Source organism: Nerophis lumbriciformis, linkage group LG08 (genome assembly GCF_033978685.3).
Source record: "Nerophis lumbriciformis linkage group LG08, RoL_Nlum_v2.1, whole genome shotgun sequence".
Taxonomy (NCBI): domain Eukaryota; kingdom Metazoa; phylum Chordata; class Actinopteri; order Syngnathiformes; family Syngnathidae; genus Nerophis; species Nerophis lumbriciformis.
Genome location: NC_084555.2, coordinates 33,721,352 through 33,746,662, shown reverse-complemented (window position 1 = coordinate 33,746,662; position 25,311 = coordinate 33,721,352). Strand labels below are relative to the sequence as shown.

Here is a 25,311-nt window from a genome sequence, read left to right as displayed (position 1 = left end):
TTCTAAACTGGACTTTCAATCGAAGCAGGAGGTAATAATTAAAGGAATATCTCCATCGAGACAGAGAGACTTTTAAAACTGAAGAAAGATAAGGAAGACTTCTATAAACACGTTATCAATGCTTTTGTTCAGAAGGAGCTGCGCATGGACTTCATTTATAAGTAAAGGTAAGACTATAATAACGTTTTTTTTATTAAATGTGCTTTTCATGATGGTATCCTTACATCACACTAAAATTTATAAGCGCAGGCCTAAATTTTCCGCATGCCTTTGGTAAGCGCCGGAGTGAGAAGAGGTTTTATAATAATTAGCGCATGCTTACATTTACCGCATGCCTTTGGTAAGCGTCGGAGTGAGAAGAGGTTTTAAATGAGTTACCGCCCGGGCGCTAATTCAAGGAAATACGGTACCCTTCATGTGCTGTATGATTTTGGTTTTCCAACAGAAGGATGTTGAAAATAAGTACAGTATAGATCACTATACACCAGGGGTTGTCTACCCGTCGTTCATTGGGACCCTACCGGTGAATCGTGAAAATATTAGAAAAAAAATATATTAATATGATATGGGTGATACCCCCACCCAAGAGTGACCAACAGGCACATATTTTAACCCCTGAACATGCCCGCACGCCTCGCCTCTCTTCACCCAACTCCCCCACCCCCGCTACACCCGCTCGTCTCTCAAACGTCCATGGCATGACGCGCACAAAAATCATCGCGCTGCAACAATGCATTAAGGCTGATTGTTCCTGCAATAATCAGCATCGGACATTTTAAAGCATCCAACATCAAACAACTCTTCCCTCAACCATGACGGGAAGCTGACAAGCCAAATAATAGAGTCCGTGAACATTGCTCCAATGTACTGATTTTGTGTTTATTTATATAGAAAAGTAAACATTGACATGTGCAAGGCCAGCAATATATGTTAAAACAAGGCAGCAGCAGAAGGACTTCCCCGTTTATCAAAAGAAAAATATGCCAGTTGAACAGCTGATTTTACTACTTCAGGCGCCGATGTAAAACAACGATGTGACTCATGACCCATATGTGACATAGGATGAACAAATATAGTACAGTACTAAGACTATAGAGCCATAAACAGTTAGCTGCTACAGCAGAGGGCCCAAATTGTGACTCCTAGGTACCTTACAAAACAAAAACAAAAAAACACCACCAAAAATTGGGAAAACAGTAAGAAGCACAATAAGAAATAGCTAAAATGTTCATATCAGCCAATAATAACAACACAAAGCTTTGTCTTTAAAATAACAAAAAAATTATATGTTACATACATATATGTATACATATAGATTTAGATGTTTCATGTATATGTATATTGTATATATGTATATATATTGTGTGTATATATATGTATATATATATATATATGTATATATGTGTATATATATATATATATATATATATATATATATATATATATATATATGTGTATATATATATATGTGTATATATATATATATATATATATATATATATATATATATATATATATATATATATATATATATACGCATTTATATATATGTATATATATGTATGTATATATGTGTGTATATATATATATATATATATATATATATATATATATTGTTATATATGTATATGTACAAAACCCAAAACCAGTAAAGTTGGCAGGTTGTGTAAATCGTAAGTAAAAACAAAATACAATGATTTGCAAATCCTTTTCAACCTATATTCAATTGAATACACTGCAAAGACAAGATACTTAATGTTCGAACTGGTAAACTTTATTTTTTGCAAATATTAGCTCATTTGAAATTTGATTCCTGCAACATGTTTCAAAAAAGCTGGCACAAGTGGCAAAAAAGACCGAGAAAGTTAAGGAATGCTCATCGAACACTTATTTGGAACATCCCAAAGTCACAGGTGAACAGGCTAATTAGGATCAGGTGTGTGCCATAATTGGGTATAAAAGCAGCTTCCATGAAATGCTCAGTCATTCACAAGCAAGGATTGAGCGAGGGTCACCACTTTGTGAACAAATGCGTAAGCAAATTGTCGAACAGTTTAAGAACAACATTTCTCAACGAGCTATTCAATCAATCAATCAATTCCTTTATTGTCATTGTCATAATAACACTTAAGTCATACATGTCAACAAGATTTTGTTTGAGCTTTGTCCAGCGGCATTGAAACTGCATTGAAGTGCAGGTTGGCCATAGTTTACAGTTAAGCATTGTCAAGAAGATGGCGAATAGAGGGACGTGGGGGTGGGAACAGTCAGATGTCTGATGGGTGTTACGTTGATGTTGCAGCAATGCAATGTCCAGAGCACAATTATTGAGGTGGTGAAGAGTGAGGTAATAAGATGGTCCGGGGCAGCAAAGGGGCAGGCTGTTCATTTAGCAGTCTCACAGCCTGGGGATACAGACTGTAAGACATTCTGGTGGTCCTGGCGCGAATCGATCTATACCTCCTTCCAGAGGGTAGCAGGTTGAAGAGGCCATGTGCTGGGTGGTATCTGTCCTTCAGGATGTTGTGTACTCGCTTTAGGCGGCGAGTTGTGTACATGGCACTCATCTCTGGGAGTATCGTCCTTGTATGTCATTTTCCCCGCCGCTTTAACCACTCGCTGGAGGGCCTGTTGGTTTGCTTTAGTACAGCTAGCAAACCACACTAAAAAGCCGTAAGTGAGGACACTGCTGATGGCACAGTTGTAAAAGTTTACCATTGATTTCTGCGGAATATTTGCTGTAGAAGCAGTGTTAATGTCCCAGCATAGATCTTCTGTTATGTTCACTCCTAAGAATTTGAAATGCTTGACCCTTTCTACTACAAACCCCGTTTCCATATGAGTTGGGAAATTGTGTTAGATGTAAATATAAACGGAATACCATGATTTGCAAATCCTTTTCAACCCATATTCAATTGAATGCACTACAAAGACAAGATATTTGATGTTCAAACTCATAAACTTTATTTTTTTTTGCAAATAATAATTAACTTAGAATTTCATGGCTGCAACACGTGCCAAAGTAGTTGGGAAAGGGCATGTTCACCACTGTGTTACATGGCATTTCCTTTTAACAACACTCAGTAAACATTTGGGAACTGAGGAGACACATTTTCTAAGCTTCTCAGGTGGAATTCTTTCCCATTCTTGCTTGATGTACAGCTTAAGTTGTTCAACAGTCCGGGGGTCTCCGTTTTGGTATTTTAGGCTTCATAATGCACCACACATTTTCAATGGGAGACAGGTCTGGACTACAGGCAGGTCAGTCTAGTACCCGCACTCTTTTACTATGAAGCCACGTTGATGTAACACGTGGCTTGGCATTGTCTTGCTGAAATAAGCAGGGGCGTCCATCGTAACGTTGCTTGGATGGCAACATATGTTGCTCCAAAACCTGTATGTACCTTTCAGCATTAATGGCGCCTTCACAGATGTGTAAGTTACCCATGTCTTGGGCATTAATACACCCCCATACCATCACAGATGCTGGCTTTTCAACTTTGCGCCTCTTAACAATCCGGATGGTTCTTTTCCTCTTTGGTCCGGAGGACACAACGTCCACAGTGTCCAAAAACAATTTGAAATGTGGACTCGTCAGACCACAGAACACTTTTCCACTTTATCAGTCCATCTTAGATGAGCTCAGGCCCAGCGAAGCCGACGGCGTTTCTGGGTGTTGTTGATAAACGGTTTTCGCCTTGCATAGGAGAGTTTTAACTTGCACTTACAGATGGAGCGACCAACTGTAGTTACTGACAGTGGTTATTTGAAGTGTTCCTGAGCCCATGTGGTGATATCTTTTACACACTGATGTCGGTTTTTGATGCAGTACCGCAGGTCACGGGCATTCAATGTTGGTTTTCGTCCTTGCCGCTTACGTGCAGTGATTTCTCCAGATTCTCTGAAACTTTTGATGATATTACGGAATGTAGATGGTGAAATCCCTAAATTCCTTGCAATAAGAATATAAGGATGAAAAGTATTCGTAAATCATTGTATTCTGTTTTTATTTAGGATTTACACAATGTGCCAACTTCACTGGTTTTGGGTTTCGTATATATGTATACGTAAGTGTATATATGTCTACATAAGTGTATATATGTGTATATGTTTATATATGTGTGTATATATATATATATATACATGTATGTATATATGTATATATATGTTTATGTACAGTATATGTGTATATATGTATGTGTGAGTATATATATATGTATGTATTTGTGTGTGAGTATATATGTATATATGAATGTGTATTTATGTATACAGAATATAAATGTGCTTATATGTATGTACTGTATGTATGTATGTATGTACAGTGGTGGTCAAAAGTTTACATACACTTGTAAAGAACATAATGTCATGGCTGTCTTGAGTTTCCAATAATTTCTACAACTCTTATTTTTTTGTGATAGAGTGATTGGAGCTCATACTTGTTTCTCACAAAAAACATTCATGAAGTTTGGTTCTTTTATGAATTTATTATGGGTCTACTGAAAATGTGACCAAATCTGCTGGGTCAAAAGTATACAAACCCCGTTTCCATATGAGTTGGGAAATTGTGTTAGATGTAATATAAACGGAATACAATGATTTGCAAATCATTTTCAACCCATATTCAGTTGAATATGCTACAAAGACAACATATTTGATGTTCAAACTGATAATCATTAACTTTAGAATTTGATGCCAGCAACACGTGACAAAGAAGTTGGGAAAGGTGGCAATAAATACTGATAAAGTTGAGGAATGCTCATCAAACACTTATTTGGAACATCCCACAGGTGTGCAGGCAAATTGGGAACAGGTGGGTGCCATGATTGGGTATAAAAACAGCTTCCCAAAAAATGCTCAGTCTTTCACAATAAAGGATGGGGCGAGGTACACGCCTTTGTCCACAACTACGTTTAAGAACAACGTTTCTCAAAGTGCAATTGCAAGAAATTTGGGGATTTCAACATCTACGGTCCATAATATCATCAAAAGGTTCTGAGAATCTGGAGAAATCACTCCACATAAGCGGCATGGCCAGAAACCAACATTGAATGACCGTGACCTTCGATCCCTCAGACGGCACTGTATCAAAAGCCGACATCAATCTCTAAAGGATATAACCACATGGTCTCAGGAACACTTCAGAAAACCACTGTCACTAAATACAGTTTGTCGCTACATCTGTAAGTGCAAGTTAAAGCTCTACCATGCAAAGCGAAAGCCATTTATCAACAACATCCAGAAACGTCGCCGGCTTCTCTGGGCCCGAGATCATCTAAGATGGACTGATGCAAAGTGGAAAAGTGTTCTGTGGTCTGACGAGTCCACATTTCAAATTGTTTTTGGAAATATTCGACATCGTGTCATCCGGACCAAAGGGGAAGCGAACCATCCAGACTGTTATCGACGCAAAGTTCAAAAGCCAGCATCTGTGATGGTATGGGGGTGTATTAGTGCCCAAGGCATGGGTAACTTACACATCTGTGAAGGCACCATTAATGCTGAAAGGTACATACAGGTTTTGGAACAACATATGCTGCCATCTAAGTGCTGTCTTTTTCATGGACGCCCCTGCTTATTTCAGCAAGACAATGCCAAGCCACATTCAGCACGTGTTACAACAGCGTGGCTTCGTAAAAAAAAGAGTGCGGGTATTTTCCTGGCTCGCCTGCAGTCCAGACCTGTCTCCCATGGAAAGTGTGTGGCGCATCATGAAGCGTAAAATACGACAGCGGAGACCCCGGACTGTTGAACGACTGAAGCTCTACATAAAACAAGAATGGGAAAGAATTCCACTTTCAAAGCTTCAACAATTAGTTTCCTCAGTTCCCAATCGTTTATTGAGTGTTGTTAAAAGAAAAGGTGATGTAACACAGTGGTGAACATGCCCTTTCCCAACTACTTTGGCACGTGTTAATTATTATTTGCAAAAAAATAAAATAAAGTTTATGAGTTTGAACATCAAATATCTTGTCTTTGTAGTGCATTCAATTGAATATGTGTTGAAAAGGATTTGCAAATCATTGTATTCCGTTTATATTTACATCTAACACAATTTCCCAACTCATATGGAAACGGGGTTTGTACATACAGCAACATACATTATCAATTTTGGTGATGTAGAAAAGTTACAATTAATCAAATTAGCTTCATGGCATGGCCTCTTAACTTCATGCGAGTGATTATGATTGACGGCACCTGTTGACTTCTCTGAGCCCATTTAAATAGGGCTCATGTGATGCAGTCATTAGACTCGGTTACAAACGCGACAATGGGAAAGCCAAAGGAACGCAGCACAGATCCCAAGAGCAACTGTGCAGACAGTTATTCGTACGTATAAAGTGCATGGCACAATTTTGTCACTGCTACGATAAGGAAGAAAAGGCAAGCTATTACCTGCTGCTGAGAGAAAATTGGTCAGGATGATCTAGAGTCAACCGAGAACCACCAAAAAGCAGGTCTGCAATGAATTGGAAGCTGTTGGAACACAGGTGTCAGTGTCCACAGCATAATACCACCACCACCATGCTTGACGGTAGGTGTGGTGTTCCTGGGATTAAAGGCCTCACCCTTTCTCCTTCAAACATACTGCTGGGTATTGTGGCCAAACAGCTAAATTTTTGTTTCATCTCACCACAGAACTTTCCTCCAGAAGGTCTTATCTTTGTCCATGCGATGTTAGATGAAACAAAAATTTAGCTGTTTGGCCACAATACCCAGCAATATGTTTGGGATGTCAGATGAAACAAAAATTGAGCTGTTTGGCCACAATACCCAGCAATATGTTTGGAGGAGAAAAGGTGAGGCCTTTAATCCCAGGAACACCATGTCTACCGTCAAGCATGGTGGTGGTAGTATTATGCTCTGTGCCTGTTTTGCTGCCAATGGAACTGGTGCTTTACAGAGCATAAATGGGACAATGAAAAAGGAGGATTACCTCCAAATTCTTCAGGGCAACCTAAAATCATCAGCCCGGATGTTGGGTCTTGGGCGCAGTTGGGTGTTCCAACAGGACAATGACCCCAAACACAGGTCAAAAGTGGTAAAGGAATGGCTAAATCCGGCTAGAATTAAGGTTTTAGAATGGCCTTCTCAAAGTCCTGACTTAAACGTGTGGACAATGCTGACGAGTCCATGTCAGAAAACCAACAAATTTAGCTGAACTGCACCAATTTTGTCAGGAGGAGTGATCAAAAATTCAACCAGAAGCTTGCGGAAGGCTACCAAAAGTTCCTTATTGCAGTGAAACTTGCCAAGGGACCAAAATATTAACATTGCTGTATGTATACTTTTGACCCAGCAGATTTGGTCACATTTTCAGAAGGCCCATAATAAATTAATAAAGAACCAAACTTAATGAATGTTTTTGTGACAAACAAGTATGTACTCCAATCACTCTATATCACAAAAAAATAACAATTGTAGAAATTATTGGAAACTCAAGACAGCCGTGACATTATGTTCTTTACAAGTGTATGTAAACTTTTGACCACAACTGTATATATGAAAACATATTATGTACACATTTAAACATGTATACACATATATACATAAATGTATACATACAAAAACCAAAGCTCTTGCTTTTGGTTTTTGGCCCAGACCAGTTATCTCGGGCTCGAAAAGGTTGGTGACCACTGCTGTACACCATCAAAAAAACAATGAATTAATTGTTCAAATGTAAATGTTACTTTTTTGTATGACATAATCTCTAAATCAATCAATCAATCAATGTTTATTTATATAGCCCTAAATCACAAGTGTCTCAAAGGGCTGCACAAGCCACAACGACATCCTCGGTACAGAGCCCACATCAGGGCAAGGAAAACTCACCCCAGTGGGACGTCGATGTGAATGACTATGAGAAACCTTGGAGAGGACCGTATATGTGGGTAACCCCCAGCCCTCCTCTAGGGGAGACCGAACGCAATGGATGTCGAGTAGGTCTGACATAATATTGTGAAAGTCCAGTCCACAGTGGATCCAACACATCAGCGAAAGTCCAGTCCACAGTGGATCCAACACAACAGTGAGAGTCCAGTCCATAGCGGGGCCAGCAGGAAACCATCCCGAGCTGAGACGGGTCAGCAGCGCAGAGATGTCCCCAACCGATGCACAGGCGAGCGGTCCACCCCGGGTCCCGACTCTGGACAGCCAGCACTTCATCCATGGCCACCGGACCTGTGTAACTCCCCCGCCACAAGGGAGAGGGGGGCAGAGGAGAAAAGAAAAGAAACGGCAGATCAACTGGTCTCAAAAGGGGGTTCTATTTAAAGGCTAGAGTACCGGTATACAAATGAGTTTTAAGATGGGACTTAAATGCTTCTACTGAGGTAGCATCTCTAACTGTTACCGGGAGGGCATTCCAGAGTACTGGAGCCCGAATAGAAAACGCTCTATAGCCCGCATACTTTTTTTGGCCTCTGGGAATCACTAATAAGCCGGAGTTCTTTGAACGCAGATTTCTTGCCGGGACATATGGTACAATACAATCGGCAAGATAGGCTGGAGCTAGACCGTGTAGTATTTTATACGTAAGTAGTAAAACCTTAAAGTCACATCTTAAGTGCACAGGAAGCCAGTGCAGGTGAGCCAGTATAGGCGTAATATGATCAAACTTTCTTGTTGTTGTCAAAAGTCTAGCAGCCGCATTTTGTACCAACTGTAATCTTTTAATGCTAGACATAGGGAGACCCGAAAATAATACGTTACAGTAATCGAGACGAGACGTAACGAACGCATGAATAATGATCTCAGCGTCGCTAGTGGACAAAATGGAACTGACAAAATGGAACTGATTTTAGCGATATTACGGAGATGAAAGAAGGCCGTTTTAGTAACACTCTTAATGTGATCTGAATGTTTTGATGCCAGTGCTGTATTTATCAGAATAGCTGCTGCCTAAAATTTAGTTAAATTTAGTTTGAGTCGCCACAAATATATTTGCTGCTACCTGTTTGGCCTTTCACCAAAGCACATTATAATGGGGCTGTCTGCGACTCTGGGTTGTCAGAAGACAGCGCAGGAGGGATTGGTGTTACCAACTGAGGGAGATTGCTTCTATATTTAGCAAGTATTCAGTTTAGACCCTTCTATTGAATCTATTACAAAAACGCAACAAGCACTCAAAAGCAGCTCCATCTGGTTTGTAACAAATAAAATGACAAAAAGAAACGTGAATTTGTAGTTCTAAAAAAAAAAATTTAACTCACTTTTTGTCTACTCCACAACATTATTTCTAATTTTTTTAGCATCTATTAAAATGATGCACATGCTTCATAGCCAATTAGACACAAAAAACAACTGATAGTTCTTGCGACTATTAACGTTATTTTGGCAAAATATGTCACTCAAGTCTCAAATTCCAAATGGCTCGTTTAGAGCAAGTTTGGGAGAAGGCAAGATTGTTCTATAAATATCTCCGCCATGCCTCTATTGTTTGATTTCAAAATTTCGGGACTTAAGGGGATGCCAAATGCACAAAAAACATTAAGAAAAGTTGGATTTGCACAATAGGTCCTCTTTAAGACATTTAATGGACACGCCACTACTCAACATAACATACTGCTTGTTGGAAACATGTTCTCAGTCAGCTGTCTTTTTTTGATTACCCACAGTGCATATTGATAGCATGCTAACACAGTGATTTGTTTATCAAGAAACTGCATGGAACAATATTTTTACTTTGTTTATTTGTGCTGTTTCATTTTGACCATGGAAACAATTATTTTCTTCCACTTGTTTCCCTTTGATTATTTCTGACTGTGTTTATCTTCCTCTCTTTCTCTCTCTTACTTGCGCAGATCCACACCAGATTACAAAATCTTGCAAGCAGTTTGCAAAACAAGAGCAGTGACATTGAAGTTCTGGCAGTAAGTCATTTTGTTTGTTTACCCGTGCACGCTCCACCCCTTCTTGTGCTGTCCCTCTTTATCTTTCCAATTCAAGTGTGACATTTCAGAGCGATGGAACAGTTTCTGATAGCCACAACATTAATTGTCGCAGGGAGCAGGCCTTTCAAGTTATTTACCTCATGCCAAATCGTCCAGTTGTAGCAATGGTGGCAGTGTATCCAAACACTGGACACTGCAGTACAATTAACACATTCTACGGTTTACTGCTGCCATTTTTGATATTTATTTCTGTATTTTCTAATTTCATAACCAATATATTCCCACCATAAATCCTCTTATTTACTGTGTCGCAGCACGATCCAAAAATGTTTGTCGTTCCTGCTAGACTCTGGATTGTGTCCGGCTCACATCTATAAATATGACTTATTGAAACAGGCCTAATTACCTTCATTGCGCTAAGCGGTTGCACAGGCTTCTTAGTCTTTGTTGTTGAATGTCAGCAGCCTGTTTGTCTATCAGTCCGACTGGAACACAGCAGCACTTATTTTCCAATGATAGGCCCAGGAGGCAATTAGCCTTTTCCTGGGAAAGGGACACAGGGCACTTTTTCAAGCCGGGTGAAAGTGGAATTTTGAGTAATTTAGTGATGAAAAGAATTACAGAACCTGTTGAGTGAGAATGTACAGAAGGCGCTTGTTCTTGCTAAATTGTAAAGACTCTTTTTTGCAGCACAATGTCGTCTAAATGTGTTTGTGCCCAACTATTTGTTCATATTTCTCTCTCCCACAGGTGGACCTTCAGAAGGAAATACTGATCAACTTCCTGTCTCTGGAGGTCAGTTTCCTTTCCACATTACAGCCTTAATAAAAGTTTACATCCTGATGAGAGAAGAATGTGGTGAGGGGTGGAGAGTGCCTGAAAAGAGCCTCAGAACTCAAAAGCTCAGACAGGAAGATGGGATCCCGTCTCCTTCCTTACAGTGGCTTCTGATGAGGGGGTGGTGCGAGGGAACACCAGGGCCTTTTTCCGCCACGGGGAGACCAGTTCAAGTTGTTTCAACCAGCACCTCATTGCATAAGCTTACAGTCAGGCAGACTTGCTTAGTGGGTGCTAATACTCACATTCCAATCCCCTGACCTAACGCTCTTGCAGAGGGTTAAGACATTTTATTACATTGTGCACAGAAACAAGAAAACAGGAAAGGGGATGTTTTTAACACCGCTGTTAGATAAGCTCCACTCCATAAATTAATGGGCCACCTATGCAGCAAGTTTCACATGGCACTTTTCTAAGTATGTGGCAATACCATGTTTCTTAAGGGTCCAGAAAAGGGCCTGTTCGACATAAACATCTCTTTAAGTCTAAGATGCTGTCAACCTTTTAATTGCGAACTTAGTAATAAACAAGCAAGGAGTTTAAAGTAAACAGGCTCTAAATGAATTAAATACATTTTGATAATTCACAATGGCCTTGCTGTTTGTCTGTATTCTGCAGTTTGAAAGTGAGGAACAGTACAACAGCAGTGTGAACACTCTGCTGTTGCGTCTCCCCAAGCAGCGCTACTTGAAGTCTATCTGTGACGAGATCCACCATTTCAAAATGACCAAAAGGTACAATGCACAGTTGGACTCACTGAAATTGTAGACCAAAATTGATCTGATTTACTTTGGTATAGTCCCCAAAAATACTCATACTGCTAGCAAAATGCATTTTGTTTGTTGAAAATGTATCATCTGACTGGTGAAAGGAGTAAATGACTGTAAAAAGATGTGTTAATAATATTAATGACACATATGTTTTTCCTTTTTCTTTTTGTTTGGATTTAAAACATTTTTTTGACATACTCCCATTTCTAATTTTTGCAGCAATTTTGAGTAAGGCTGTCAAAAATTACGTGTTAACTCACGATTAACCGCAAAAAGCTATCGCATTAAATATACATATACGCAGATTAAGTACTCAACTTATTTTGACTGTACATGCTGCTTTACCTTAACCCAGTCCTTCTCAAATAGTGGGGCGAGCCCCCCTATGGGGCTGCGTTGCGATTGTTAAGGCACATTGTCATCGTCTAATTTTTATAGTTGACCATTACACATTTTCATGTCATTGTAATGGACACTGTAGGAGAGAGTAATAATGTTGCTGGGGACGCAACTTGAGTAAAAAACATGAAAAGCAAAACAAATATGCCACAGCTTACCATGTTGTTATTTTTTTCAGTTGAATCTCAGGAGACTATCTCACCATTGTCAGAGCCTCTTTGTTTTATCTGGTCTTTTTTTTTTTTTTTTTTTAAAGAGTATCTCGAGAAGTTTGATTACTTGCTAAATACAGCTGCAATGTCACTAGGTTACCAACTCTAATCCCTCCTGTTATGTCTTCTTATTATCTGGCAGACCAGGGGCCTCATGTATATGCACAAAGACCTGGCATTTGCCCTTTTTCACAGCAAAACTGAGATGTATCAAGAGTGAACTGAAAGTGAAAATGTAGGCACATTTCTACATGCTATGGATCTTTTGGCGACACACAGAGGGGGTCGTTAGGGCTTTGCCAATATTTGATTTCAACAATGTAAAAAAGATCAAGGCAATGACACAAAATTCACTTTTTTGCCAAAACATTTAACTCTTCCTATTCATATATACAATATTTATGAGGATGTCTATTGATTTATCTAGGCGATAATTTTGTCACCTATTGCTGTCACAATGTGTTCTTGTGACTCCAGCACCAGATTGGCCAGTCAGGCTGACAACTGCAGCAGCCGGTGGTTGTAGCACATTAACGGCAGATTAATAAAACAAGTGTCAAAGTATTTCGTATCCTCTTTGATGTGCTAGCATGTTTAAATTTAAAAGATTTCAAAACAAATAATAGATAATTTTCACATGAAACTCTAATCTGGCTGTAAGCAGGCTACTGTATGAGCACTTTTTTTTTTTAATTACACAAATTATATTTATATTAGGTGTAATCAGAGTCACCCATTGTGCTCCCACCTCTTCTAAAGTTTTGCGTATCATTGCAGCTACTATCTTTTCAAACGGGGAAAAGCACTACTTTATCTCTGGTCCCCTCACCTGTTTTGACTACATCTGTCTTCTTCTTCTTACTGATGCAGTATCACTTGTTTCTTATTTGTTCCTGTGTATGGTTCTCTGACTCCACAATATTGACAGTCTTGCACACTTTATCCCACTCAATCCTCTTTCGTTTGTTGGAAACGCCAGAGAACAGTGTGCCAAAAAAGTATATTTTGGCCTGCCTTCACTTCAGCAAGAAGCACCCCCTAATTAATTTTTGTTGGTAAATTCCTTAATTTTCACCGTCTTGCTCACTATCTTTGTGTTTTCTGATTGTGCAGTGTAGAATCTCAGGCGCATGGCTAATGTAAGTATGATTTGCGTATTTAAACGGAGACATGGACTGCAAGTGCGCGCACTTCCACGTTGATTTGAATGTAAAAAAAAAAAAAGTGCTTGGATTAATGCGCGCGCACACTTTAATACATCAGAAACTGTTTGTGCGTATAAAACTTTCTGGATTTGAGCATACACCAATTTTATAGGAGGAAATCCACGCAAGTCTGAACACATAAGGCCCCAAGTGCGAATGTTTTAACAAGCAGAGTTACACAGACAGTGTCTTTTAATATGTGTTTGTAAGAAAAGGCGGGTAGGTAGCCCCACATTTATTTGTGGCGGGGCACCACAATTTAATACATTTATGGGAAGCACTGATCTAGATAGTTCAAAACAAATATGAGTGTACAATATTGGATATTCCTATGTTGAGAAAGATAATTTATTTAATACAACTTCCATCCATCCATTTTCTACCGATTGTACCTTTTGGGGTCGCTGGAGCCTATCTCAGCTGCATTCGGGAGGTAGGCGGGGTACACCCTGGACAAGTCGCCACCTTAAAACACAAATTTCAACCACTTTCTTGTCCAGCTAAAAGCCATTTTTATGAAATAAAAATGCACTTAAATGCATGATTTGGCCAAGGTGTATGAATCGTACAAATAATACAGTACAGTCACATATTGTTGAGCTTCTAAAAATTACAAGTCCGATTTTTCTCACTTCTTAGATTCTGGTCAGTTTTATCGCCCAATCAATACGGTCAGTATGGGTGAGAGTCATTCACAATTAAGCATAATAATCTTAAGAGTCAGTGGTGTTCTTTTTCCACATCGACACTTTCTATTTAGTGTTTTAAAGGGGAACATTATCACCAGACCTATGTAAGCGTCAATATATACCTTGATGTTGCAGAAAAAAGACCATATATTTTTTCAACCGATTTCCGAACTCTAAATGGGTGAATTTTGGCGAATTAAACACCTTTCTAATATTGTGACGTCACATCAGGAAGCAATCCGCCATTTTCTCAAACACCGGGTCAAAACAGCTCTGTTATTTTCCGTTTTTTCGACTGTTTTTTACCTTGGAGACATCATGCCTCGTCGGTGTGTTGTCGGAGGGTGTAACAACACGAACAGGGATGGATTCAAGTTGCACCAGTGGCCCAAAGATGCGAAAGTGGCAAGAAATTGGACGTTTGTTCCGCACACTTTACCGACGAAAGCTATGCTACGACAGAGATGGCAAGAATTTGTGGATATCCTGCGACACTCAAAGCAGATGCATTCCCAACAATAAAGTCAAAGAAATCTGCCGCCAGACCACCATTGAATCTGCCGTAGTGTGTGAGCAATTCAGGGACAAAGGACCTCGGTAGCACGGCAAGCAATGGCGGCAGTTTGTTCCCGCAGACGAGCGAGCTATCGACCCTAGCTTCCCTGGCCTGCTGACATCAACTCCAAAACTGGACAGATCAGCTTTCAGGAAAAGAGCGCGGATGAGGGTATGTTTTCAGAATATATTAATTGATGAAAACTGGGCTGTCTGCACTCTCAAAGTGCATGTTGTTGCTAAGTGTCTTTCATATGCTGTAAACCTAGTTCATAGTTGTTAGTTTCCTTTAATGCCAAACTAACACATACCAATCGTTGGTTAGAAGGCGATCGCCAAATTCGTCCTCGCTTTCTCCCGTGTCGCTGGCTGTCGTGTCGTTTTCGTCGGTTTCGCTTGCATACGGTTCAAACCGATATGGCTCAATAGCTTCAGTTTCTTCTTCAATTTCCTTTTCGCTACCTGCCTCCACACTACAACCATCCGTTTCAATACATGCGTAATCTGTTGAATCGCTTAAGCCGCTGAAATCCGAACTAATGTTGCTATAGCTTGCAGTTCTTTCCGCCATGTTTGTTTGTGTTGGCTTCACTATGTGACGTCACAGGAAAATGGACGGGTGGTTAAAATCAGGCACTTTGAAGCTTTTTTTAGGGATATTGCGTGATGGGTAAAATTTTGAAAAAAACTTCGAAAAATATAATAAGCCACTGAGAACTGATTTTTAATGGTTTTAACAATTCTGAAATTGTGATAATGTTCCCCTTTAAACGTGTGCGTCCATATTCCTGATTTCTTTTAATCCTACTTTTTTAAAAGGCAACTACCACCTCTGACCTATTACCCAGCCTTGTTTAAAGTCCCATGTCTGACCTTTTAACACCACAGTTGATTGGCACTAAGACTGTGGTGCAGGGAGGCGGGTTTGTGGGTTCCACAGGTTTTGTGGATGAAGTGGTTTGTATTGTCAAGCTCACCAGCAAAGCTAAACCCTCGGTGTTGTGACATCCGTGAATGCCCTTTGCGATTAGCTCTGTGAGGAATTAAGGGGATTTTCTCTTTCATGACTGAGATGGCAGCAGAAAAAGAGCTAATAGTTTTAATTTCCTGCCTGTGTTTGATTTGCGCTTTAAGGCAGTCACTTTAAACTGATAAAGGAGCGTGAGGCTATTTTTTTTGTTGAATCGTTTTTGTAATCGTTTTTCTGTTGAATGTAACAGTGGCCTGACTGCAGCACGGCCATGAAGTATACATGTCTCAGGGGCTCAGCTTTAATCAGAAACTTGAAAACATGCGTTTATGGACCAATTCACCTTCTGCCAGTGCAACATTATCCACATTATAAATGTGATGTTAAAGTCACTTTTGAGGTTTTATTGTAAATACACTGCCATGCCAAACAAAACACATTATCTTCTTGGACGGCTTCAGCTCTGATAGTGGAACACATTCGTTGCAGCTGCTGCAATGTCACAACATTTGCATCCATGTTTCAGACTGTATTTACTATGCAAGATTCGGACCCCTACACAAATTTTTCCCACTGTCCTTTTTTTTATTTTTTTTATTATCCTTCTGTAGGAAATGTATACCGTCTACCAGTATTTTTGGGTACCGGTGCCTAATTGGGGCGGTCCAAGAAGACTAATGATACTGCTATCTGTATTTTTTTTTTAATCCAGCAGACCGTCCTAATTATGACACGCTGCCACATTGAGTTCAATTGTCGCTACTACGCATGGGTAGATGATGATCACGCTAATTGGAGTTAGTGTCAGTTCGAAGTTAATGCCACTTAACTCACGACCGCCACTACAGCGTGCTTCATCAACCTGACCGTCATCTAAGCGATCCAGTAATCCACAGGCCAATATTAATCCACTCCAAAAAGTGAACACTTTATTCACTTGGTCATTTTATTTATATAATACATACGACAGAGGCACATATATCTTGGCTGTCAACACTAGCTTCCAGTCCGTCACTCAAATAGGTCTGTGTGAAACTTAAAACATCAATATCAATTTCTATTGTTACAAAATGCATACACACTTAACATGCTTATTGATTTATATTAGATATTTGATATGATATATCATGTTAAAGGTCTGTGAAGAATGTAAATACCATGCATTAATATTAATTTACTTTATTATTTAGTATTTTATTACTATGATTGTAAATGTTATAGGGACAAGTGGTTGGAAAAAGATGGATATATTGAGTGTAACTGTAATTATTCAAAATACATTGATGGATTTGTGTGTTCTTTACAAGATGATGACATTAAAAATTGCCCTGCATACTTACCGTATTTTCCGAATGATGGAGCACAAAAAAGATATTTCCATATATTAGCTGCAGATGCAGTATATAGGTTGTGAAATGAGTTATTTACACAGAAAAAATTTGAAAATGTTTATAATACCTGTATTGTTTCCAAACGTCTGTAACATGGCAGTGAAACGAATGATCAAACAAAACAGACGTCATCAATCCATAGACCCACAGCTGCGGAAGCTAGCTGTCCAATCTGCTAAACAGACTAAATAACTCCACGGTGAAATTTGGTGAATTTACTGAGGAATATGTGAAATTGAAACATTATAAAAAGAATGCCTTTGTAAGTTAAATACACAAATACTTGTAAACATATTAGCTATTGCTAATGACGCTAGCTTAATTACATTACAATAGTACATACAAATATGCATGAAAACCCTCCTACAGACATCACACATGGGTAGTTTAGTAAGTAAGAAGTGTTTTAGGTATATTGTAAAACTTACAAACGTTGTTTGGGGTGATGAAGAATCAATATCAGTAGAAACGCTATGAACAACTAGAAGACAGAACTTCTACTTCCGGTTAAAAGCTCTAAACAGAAAAGCACTGCAGCACCTGCAGTAAGCGAACTCGTCCAAAAGATGGGGATATAGCACAAACAATCACACCCCTTTTTAATGTCTTTGCTTGTTTTTTTAACTACTTGCATTATGTGCCATCGGGGGAAGAAAAATCCATAAATTAAATGCATCATTTTATAAGCTGCAGGGTTCAAAACGTTGGAAAAAAGTAGCGACTTATAGTCCGGAAGGTACGGTAGTTGACTTGTTTAAGACCTAAATAGCAAGTGCTGATAAAATACTTCCCTGCTGTGAGATGTTATATCATGATGTTGCTTGTGCACAACCTCTTGTGTTATTTAAAATGCTAATAAATCATAAATAATTTGTTTACGCTTTTATTTACACAAATTACACATAGTATTGATAAGAAATATCAATGTAAGTATCGATAAACTCCTAACAATATACAGTACATTCTTATCCTTGTATAACCTGCGCGGTTCAATCCCTGCTTTCTGCTCCGCATGGGACTCGAACCTAGTTCACCGGTATGAGAGACAATTGTGCTAGCTACTGAGATAAAAGCCAGAGCTATAAACCCGATAGCCAGCACTGCTCTTGAGGTTGTCAGGGAGTGAGGGTTACCAACATACACATGGCCCAGCCACACTCGCTGACCTCGGTTACACTTGAACAATTCGATCAGGGATGGATACCAAATTCAGTAATTTTATAGGAACAGACCAAATTCCGCCGGTATTATCGGGTATCTATTCACATAAAATCAAACGGTATCATATTTTGATACCTTTTGTTGCTCGTGACGTAACGTCCGGTGGCAGACTAGAATCTGGCTCAAACACTTGGCGAGGAAACAGTCACTCAACCAGCAAATTCAACCAAACTGTCTCTGGGTAATGTTGTAATTTTCACTGCCAACAAAGCAGTACATTATGCCTGATAGAAAATGCGCTATCTTAATGCTAATTTACATTAGGAAGGCTAATTTATTTTGGCGTACCGCCGCGGCTTGCATAGCTTGTCTTCTCCTCCCACAGCCTCTGTGTTTCAGCGCTGACCCAGCTCACACACAAAGTAAAAATAATTTTAGCTAATAGTTCTCTCCCTTGGTTAGATTGAACCAAAACAAGAACTAACGTTTAGAGATCATGAGCAATAATGCTACAGTTTAGAAGCGTCTGAATTGTTTTTTATAGTTAAAAAGCTCCTCGGTGGCAAGGCCCCGGGGGTAGATGAGATCCGCCCGGAGTTCCTTAAGGCTCTGGATGCTGTGGGGCTGTCTTGGTTGACAAGACTCTGCAGCATCGCGTGGACATCGGGGGCGGTACCTCTGGATTGGCAGACCAGGGTGGTGGTTCCTCTCTTTAAGAAGGGGAACCGGAGGGTATGTTCCAACTATCGTGGGATCACACTCCTCAGCCTTCACGGTAAGGTCTATTCAGGTGTGCTGGAGAGAAGGCTACGCCGGATAGTCGAACCTCGGATTCAGGAGGAACAGTGTGGTTTTCGTCCTGGTCGTGGAACTGTGGACCAGCTCTATACTCTCGGCAGGGTCCTTGAGGGTGCATGGGAGTTTGCCCAACCAGTCTACATGTGCTTTGTGGACTTGGAGAAGGCATTCGACCGTGTCCCTCGGGAGGTTCTGTGGGGAGTGCTCAGAGAGTATGGGGTATGGGACTGTCTGATTGTGGCTGTCCGCTCCCTGTACGATCAGTGTCAGAGCTTGGTCCGCATTGCCGGCAGTAAGTCGGACACGTTTCCAGTGAGGGTTGGACTCCGCCAAGGCTGCCCTTTGTCACCGATTCTGTTCATAACTTTTATGGACAGAATTTCTAGGCGCAGTCAAGGCGTTGAGGGGATCCGGTTTGGTGGCTGCAGGATTAGGTCTCTGCTTTTTGCAGATGATGTGGTCCTGATGGCTTCATCTGGCCAGGATCTTCAGCTCTCACTGGATCGGTTCGCAGCCGAGTGTGAAGCGACTGGGATGAGAATCAACACCTCCAAGTCCGAGTCCATGGTTCTCACCCGGAAAAGGGTGGAGTGCCATCTCCAGGTTGGGGAGGAGACCCTGCCCCAAGTGGATGAGTTCAAGTACCTCGGAGTCTTGTTCACGAGTGAGGGAAAAGTGGATCGTGAGATCGACAGGCGGATCGGTGCGGCATCTTCAGTAATGCGGACGCTGTATCGATCCGTTGTGGTGAAAAAGGAGCTGAGCCGGAAGGCAAAGCTCTCAATTTACCGGTCGATCTACGTACCCATCCTCACCTATGGTCATGAGCTTCGGGTTATGACCGAAAGGACAAGATCACGGGTACAGGCGGCCGAAATGAGTTTCCTCCGCCGGGTGGCGGGGCTCTCCCTTAGAGATAGGGTGAGAAGCTCTGCCACTGCTCCTTCACATCGAGAGGAGCCAGATGAGGTGGTTCGGGCATCTGGTCAGGATGCCACCCTAACGCCTCCCTCGGGAGGAGTTTAGGGCACGTCCAACCGGTAGGAGGCCACGGGGAAGACCCAGGACATGTTGGGAAGACTATGTCTCCCGGCTGGCCTGGGAACGCCTCGGGATCCCCTGGGAGGAGCTGGACGAAGTGGCTGGGGAGAAGAAAGTCTGGGCTTCCCTGCTTAGGCTGCTGACCCCGCGACCCGACCTCGGATAAGCGGAAGAAGATGGATGGATAAATTATTTTATTTAACATACGTAAATAATCGATGTTTGGACATTTGTCTATCGATTCATGAATTGCCCATGTTCTAATGGTGATGCATCGGAGAATCGATCCTTTTTCTCAACTCTAGTGTGACGTAACCGATCACACTCTTAGACACAATTTTAGGTCCCGATCCGATACTCTGATAATAGATTATAAAACTGAAAATAGTCGGGTCGCGGGGACAGCAGCCTAAGCAGAGAAGCCCAGACTTCCCTCTCCCCAGCTACTTCGTCCAGCTCTTCCCGGCGGATCCCAAGGCATTTCCAAGCCATCTGGGAGACATAGTCTCTCCATCGTGTCCTGGGTCTTCCCCTTTGTCTCCTACCAGTCGGACGGGCCTTAAACACCTCCCCAGGGAGGCGTTCGGGGGGCATTTTAACCAGATGCCCGAACCACCTCATCTGGCTCCTCTCGATGTGGGGAGGCTAGTGCACAATAACTAAACAAAAACAAAAATGACTGTTGACTCCCATTTAAATCATTTGGGTTTTGCCTTCAAAGCCTTCCTGTATCCACAGACTTGCACCCTGAGTTTTTAAACAATAACCAAAACGACCCAAAAAATATTTTAAAATACTGTAAGTAAACAAAATAAAAATATCGATCAAAACACTTTAGTATCGTTTATGTGCTGATACTATACTAGGTATTGATAGTATCCACAGCTGGCTCGATCACCTCTACTTTACATTGAAGCTTTAGCGGTTAGCTTCTTGTGTCGTCCTGGTGTGTGCGTGCGTGTGCGTAGCATGCTTAGTGATTCCTTTTCCTCTAGTCCTCCACTGATAATGGTATGAGGAATAAATGATTTTCGGCTATGGTGGTGCAAATTAGTGCCTTAAAAGAGGTTTCGTACTGTGGATACACACGTTTGTTGCAGCTTGCTTTCAAATTGGAGCCAGTGTTCTGTCAAGACACACGCACTTCTGGAATTCATGCAACGCCACATGAACACTGGGACACAGCTGTGCTAACGATCGTCTGGGCTTGGCAGCTTATTAGCTGATTGCATGTATTTTAAAAAGCAAATATCACTAATACAGACTTTGTGTATCATAAAAAATGTCTGAGCAGTGACAGTTTTCTGCATGTCGTGTGTCTCCTAATCCTGCAATCCTAAAGCTAACTTGTGTCCTGCAGGGTGCCTGTGGTTGTCTTGTACAGCTTGAAGGACGATTACTACAAGACCCTTCTGTGAAAAACTTTGTGTTTCACGACCCGGACCACTTCTTGATTCTGGCTTAGGAAATGTTCACCTTTGGACTTGAAGAATATGTGCTGCAAGCACATGCCCCCAAATACGATTTTCAATCATACCTCAGCTATGTAAGTGTGGTGGCGGTCCTGCCCCAGTAGAAGGTTGGTGGACTTTATTGCCTTAAGACTTTGTAGTAGGGCTTTTTACTGAGTACATTATTTTTTGTAATATGCAGTCAGACTGAAAGTGAAAATAAATCTTGCCCTCACATCATCGTGTCTGTGTGTGTTACAACTAATTTCCAAAGTGGTCATTGTAATCTCAGGGCATTCAATCGATCGCAACTGGACTGTTTGGTTTGTCTTAGATGACGTTTTGCCTGTAATCCAACGAGGCTTCATCAGTTCATGCTCATAAACTTAGATTGGTCAGATCTAGTCTTAGACTTAGATTGGTCAGCTCTACTCTAGTGGCTGGTGCCAATACCTCGGTAGGCTTCATCAATTCATGCTCATAGACTTAGATTGAGCAGATCCAGTCTTAGACGCTAGATCTAGTCTGGCGGCTGGTGCCAAAACTCCAAATATTTATACTTCAAAACCAGGAGGGTGTGCCGTGGCAAGGATGATTTCGTCCTATCGTAGTGAGAAAAACAAATGTTTTGATGCATAACAAGCAATCCGACTGTCAAAGCCAACGACAGTCGTTGGAAGTGTAATTTCCCCTCGTTAACACTGAGGTATTGTGTGGCAGAACGATCGCTGTGGATCGACTACTACCAGTCCAAAATAGTCGGAATCACACATTTTAGCATTCCATTCAGTTGTAAACAAATGACCCAAAAAACATCCTGGTCACATTCTATGACCAGAATGTTTCTAACTCATGTTAGAAATATTCAGTTATTTGTTAGAGGCTTAATTGCAGAGTCTTTTAGGAATGGTTGAAAGGACAGTGGTGTATGTGGGAAACCTCTCTCTCACATAGACCACCTCTTTTCTTTAGGGATGGTTTTTCAACCTTGACATAGATGGCTTCCCTCATTCCTCTTTCGTACCATTTTTGTTCTCAAAGGAGTGCTGTTTCTCCCTGAGGTGCAGGTAGACAGCTGAGTCTTGGCTTGAAGAGTTTGCCAGTCTATGCTGTGCCATGCGACGGCTTAGTGGTTGTTTTGTTTCCCTAGTATATGAATCAGTGCATTCATCATTACACTGGATAGCACACACCAGATTGTTTTTGTAGGCGTGGGGTGTGTAGGCGTGGGATGTCCGGTCTTTAGGATGTGTCTGTCTCACGGTGATGCCTGGTTTGAAGTATACCGGGATGTTGTGTTGGTTAAAATTCTTCTGAGTTTCTCAGATAGATCTGATACATATGCATTGACAATATTTTTGCGTCTGTCACCTTTTTCCTCCTCATCCACTCTGTTCGTTTTTTTCTTGGAACTGGATGCACTTTTCACAAACGACCAGCTGGGGTAACCACAGGTTTTGATGGCTTCCCTCAAATGCCTCTTGTCTTTCTCTTTGGCCTGTGGGCTGGTAGGAACATTATCAGCTCTGTGTTATAAGGTTCTGATAACGCCCAGTTTGTGTTCCAGTGGATGGTGTGAGTCAAAAAGTAGGTATTGATCAATATGTGTGGGGTTTCAGTAAACCCCTGTTCTCTCCAATGTAGACATCACGGTCCAAAAAAGGCAACTTGCTGTCTTTTAAATCCTCACACGTAAACTTGATGTTTTTGTCCCCTGAGTTAATGTGCTCGATCAATCTAAGTCTATGAGCATGAACGGATTAATCCGACTGAGTTATTTGCACCAGCTGCTAGACTAGATCTGACCAATCTAAGTCTATGAGCATGAACAGATGAAGCCTACTTGGATGAGAGGCGAAACGTCTTCTTAGACAAATCAAACAGTCCATTTCCAATCTATTGAACGCCATGAAATGACAATGATCTGGATGAATGACAACATTCATAGACATTATGGTCATTACTTTTCATTCCTACACAACGGTTGGTGATTTTGAGGTTGCATTTAAGATGTGTTAAATTCAGACTATTGTTTGCTTTGTCGATCCTTCTGGCAAAGATTCCTCACCTTGAAGTTTATGAGCAAGCTTTCACAGACTGGTGTGTTTTCCTTGTTTCATTAGGTTAATGGATATATGACCGGTCACTTTACAGCCTACCGTATTTTCCGGACCATAGGGCACACCGGGTTATAAGGCGCACTACCGTTGAATGGTCTATTTTCGATCTGTTTTCATATAAAAGGCGCACCTGATTATAGGGCGCAATAAAAGAGTGATATTATTATTTATTTTTTCTAAATGGAAAACACTTCGTTGTGGGCTACATAACATGTAATGGTGGTTCTTTGGTCAAAATGTTGCATAGATTGTTTTACAGACCATCTTCAAGCCGCTTTCTGGCAGTCGCTTCCGGATGCGCTGTTTTGTGGGCGGTCTTATTTACGTGGCTCACCTTCGGCAGCGTCTTCTCCCCGTCATCTTTGTTGTAGTGGTGTAGCGTGCAAGGACGGGAGTGTAAGAAGTGTCAAAAGATGGAGCTAACTGTTTTAATGACATTCAGACTTTACTAAAATCAATAACGGAGCAGCATCTCCTCATCCGGAAACAACAACAACGCCGGAAATGTGTGCCCTGAAAAACTGTCCGACCAGAATTCTCTCATAACTAAAGTTCCTTGGGTGAATAATGTAAACTCACTGCACCGGTATGTTTTAGTGCTTTCATGGTGAGTTTACTGACAGTAATACAGTTAGTAAAAACTTTACACTACTTTTTATTAGAAATGGCAACAGCGGAGGATGAATGTCACATAACAAGAAGATAGAGAAAAAGAAGAAGCTTATCGATTACGGTGTCGCCACGGACTACAAAGGCGGACTCACGCAATTTTTCAGGATTTATGCAGATCCCAAATACAGATCAGCAGGTACCAGAAGGTAAGAAAAGGTGCTTTTGCATAATATTGCGAAACAAAACGCCAGATAATATGTCTTACCTTATACACACACCATAATAATACTCGTATGTTTAATGCGCCGACAATCCATCAAGCGGTGCGGCTTCATAGCTTACCAAAGTCATACTAAAACATTTTGACAGATTTTTGAGCACCGTGTGTTATGTCCTCGGTTTTCAATGGAACATATAACATGTTGGAGTCATTTACTTGAGTCATATTGCCATCGTAGTGCAGTCTACACGTATCTCTTACGTTTGACTGCCATCTACTGGTCACACTTATCATTACATCATGTACCAAATAAAATTGCTTCGAGGTTGGTAAGCAAAACCAGAATTATTCCGTACATTAGGCGCACCGTCGAGTTTTGAGGAAGAAAAAAAAGATTTTAAGTGAGCCTTATGGTCCGTAAAATACGGTAATTACGTTTAACATGTGCTACCCCCATAAACATGAGTGACAGTATCTCACAAAAGTGAGAACATCCCTCTTGTTTGTATTACAGTACATCTTCTCAAGGGTCAATACTATAGAAATGAAACAAATATACAGTGGTACCTCAACTCAAAGCCCCACTTAGGAACTTTCAGTTTTGGTTGATTTTGGCGGCGCCAGTGGACCAAAGCGGTAGTGTTTTGCCTGAAGGAAGACTACATTTCCCATGAGGACCAGCGCATCGTCAGAAACTACTGTCACATATGTACAAACTGACACGATAATTCTACAATGATTCAGTATGACTGATCTTTCCACAGTAGGAACCTACATATTTTACTCAACCTTTATATTTGCACTTTGCAGTCGTCGCATATTTTTTTCTTTGTACAGTACTTTTGAGTTTGTTTTGCGTGGCTGGTCGTGTCAGTGTAGAACTGCCAACTATCAAGCTGGTGGCTATTTATTGCAACCACGCACATTTCCAATAGCTAACATCAGCATTATTATTTTAATTTGAGCATCGAAAGGTACCCACTAGTCCAG

The 25,311-nt window shown here is 40.8% G+C and overlaps 1 protein-coding gene across 3 annotated transcripts in view; it reads left to right on the top strand.

Annotated features, from left to right (window-relative positions):
- eif2ak4 (eukaryotic translation initiation factor 2 alpha kinase 4) overlaps positions 1 to 21,599 on the top strand; it is a 63,903-nt gene extending 42,304 nt beyond the window's left edge. For all 3 annotated transcript variants that reach the window (XM_061968721.2, XM_061968720.2, XM_061968723.2), the window contains 4 exons: positions 9,801 to 9,869; positions 10,641 to 10,685; positions 11,346 to 11,461; positions 21,279 to 21,599. In XM_061968721.2, the coding sequence (XP_061824705.2) occupies positions 9,801 to 9,869; positions 10,641 to 10,685; positions 11,346 to 11,461; positions 21,279 to 21,336 (288 nt within the window). In that variant the 3' untranslated portion in view covers positions 21,337 to 21,599. The remainder of the gene's footprint in view (positions 1 to 9,800; positions 9,870 to 10,640; positions 10,686 to 11,345; positions 11,462 to 21,278) is intronic.
- Positions 21,600 to 25,311: the final 3,712 nt, after the last annotated feature.